General features: G+C 42.7%; 1 protein-coding gene across 1 annotated transcript; it reads right to left on the minus strand.

The window, feature by feature from the left end:
* Nucleotides 1-916: 916 nt before the first annotated feature.
* On the minus strand, nt 917-2,317 carry LOC119665390. Its single transcript, XM_038074629.1, has one exon. The coding sequence runs from the start codon at nt 2,315-2,317 to the stop codon at nt 917-919; it is 1,401 nt and encodes a 466-aa protein (XP_037930557.1).
* Between the last annotated feature and the right edge of the window lie 55 nt (nt 2,318-2,372).

The following is a 2,372-nucleotide window of genomic DNA, read 5'->3' on the forward strand; positions in this document are numbered from 1 at the left end:
TGCTCTTCAAAATCTGGCCGTCGTCTTGCTCGTTGCGCTCTTCTTCTTGCTGTTATGCACGCTCTACGCAGGCTGGCTATTTGATCTGTCCACCAATATGCGGGTTGTCTTTTGCCATTGTATCTGCATCTGGGCATCGATGCATCACAAGCGATGTTTATTTGGTTCGCCAGTTGTGTTGCCATTTCTTCTGCACTAGTGATTTCGATTTCCACATCTTGCCACATAACATCGAAAGCTTCGGCATCAAAGACTGATCTCTTCCATTTCCTTTGCGTGATTAAGTTGTATTGTGTGTGCGATCTTGTTTTGCTTGTGTCGAGCATTATTGCTTGATGGTCACTGTGCGTGTATATTGACTCATCTACTCTCCATCTTGTGCGGTTTGCCGTGGTGCTATCGGAAAAGGCTAAATCTATTATCGAATGTCCTCTAATACAAGCGAACGTGTATACGCCAGGTGTATTCAGCAAAACCAGATTCATGGCAGCGAAGGTTTCTTCAACTATCTTTCCTCGTTTATCTGTGTACCGGCTGCCCCATGTTCGTGACCATGCATTAAAATCACCAGCAATGATTATAGGGCGCTTTCCTCTTAGCTCATTTTCTAATGAACACATCATTTGAGCGAAATAATCAATTGACCATCTTGGTGGTGCGTAGCAGCTCACATAGTACACGTCATTCTGTTTCACCCATACGTAACCTCTGCCAGGAGCTGTTATCTTGCTTTGTAAAGCTTTGTTATTTGTCACCCAGATCGCCGCTTGTTTCTCTGAATCTGTAATCCAGTAATGTGAGTGTATATCTTCGTACGGTTCCGAGAGTAAGACCATGTCAATATTGTTCTCTGCTACAGTTTGCCACAGTAAATTTTGTGCAGCTTTACAATGGTTGATGTTTAATTGTAGTATCTTCATGCCTTGATTTTCTGTAATGCTTCTTTGTATCGTGGACATTTTCCGCTACCAGCTGTATGTGCACCTTCGCAGAGGACACATTTTTCTGCATCATTGCAATTTGCTGCACGGTGTCCTTCATTGCCGCATCGTCTGCAGATATTTGTGCGATCGGGTCCTTTGCATTTGAGCGCTAAGTGATCGTATGCCCAGCATCTGAAACACCTTTGTGGTGTAGTAACTTCTGTAACTTGACAGCGAGTCCAACCGACAATTAAATGTCCGCGCGCCAGTAATTTTTTTGCATCTTCCGCTGGCAGCATTAGATATGTGGACTCTGTCCCTCCGTACGTTTTGCGCCTACTTTTGATTGTGCATTTATCAGGTCTTTTCACTTTTGCTTGCATTTCAATTGCGTCGAATAACTCGTCATCAGTGTTCAGATCTTTAATAAGCCCTCTGCATTGGATGGTTACATTGTGCGACCGGAGATTCACCTTGGCTACGTTTTCAAGAACCTTTTCAATAGCGGCACAACATTCATTTGCTGCTGCTTTTTCGCTCTTTTTCAGCTCGATAAGCAGGTCTCCTTTTTGTGTACGGCGCAGGGTTTTAACCTTGTTGCCTAGGTTTTTTAGTTGTTCATTTGATTTCACTGTTCGCAGAATTTCAGCGTATGACATCTCTTTTTCCATTTTTTCAATGATGATGGCATCGGCTCGCGGTCTTATTGATTTACCCTTTTTTATATTGGATGCCTTCTTTTTTGGTTGTACTTTCGTCCATTCTTCTACTGGTTGGTTCAGCCTTTCGGCCACAGCGTCTGATTTGCGCTTTTTAGTATCAGGTGATTTGGTTGCTTCTTCTGTAGGCTTTTTTGGACTCATTTTGGATTTTGTCCTTTTTGCCGATACCGATGTTGCGTCTCGTTTTGCTGTCAACGGCGTTTCTCGTTGTTGTACCAAGGTGATGTTTGACTTGGCTTTGTACTCACTCATCTCTATGTGCATGATGAGATTTGTGTGCGCCTTTTTAATTGTGCTGCACATTCTCTTTATATCTTTGTGCACATTGTTACGTGGCTCGACGTATTGAACGAGGCTGTCAATTTCTTGTCCTAACCGCTTGGCTAACTGACTTACTACGGTTTCTTGTGCTAGATCAATAATAGCCACATCTTTCGCAAGTTGTTGTTGTTGCTGGCTCTTTCGTATTTCTTCTTGCTTATTTGTTTTCAATATTGTTGTTGATCGATTTACTGTTTCGTTGCTACTTAATATTGATGGAGGTGTCCGCTTAATAACGGAGCCTATCCTAAAAGGCGTGGAAGTTTCTTCGGTGGTGGTGCATATTACAACGTCATCGTTGTCGTCGTTCATTTGATTGTTTTCGGTGTTTTTGTAGTTTTTGTTATTCATGGCATATGGGTCCCAACTTCAAGCCGCTATCTCGGCCAGTATGTGCAGTCACTTT

This window comes from Teleopsis dalmanni, unplaced genomic scaffold (genome assembly GCF_002237135.1).
Source record: "Teleopsis dalmanni isolate 2A unplaced genomic scaffold, ASM223713v2 unscaffolded_contig_4936, whole genome shotgun sequence".
NCBI classification, from domain to species: domain Eukaryota; kingdom Metazoa; phylum Arthropoda; class Insecta; order Diptera; family Diopsidae; genus Teleopsis; species Teleopsis dalmanni.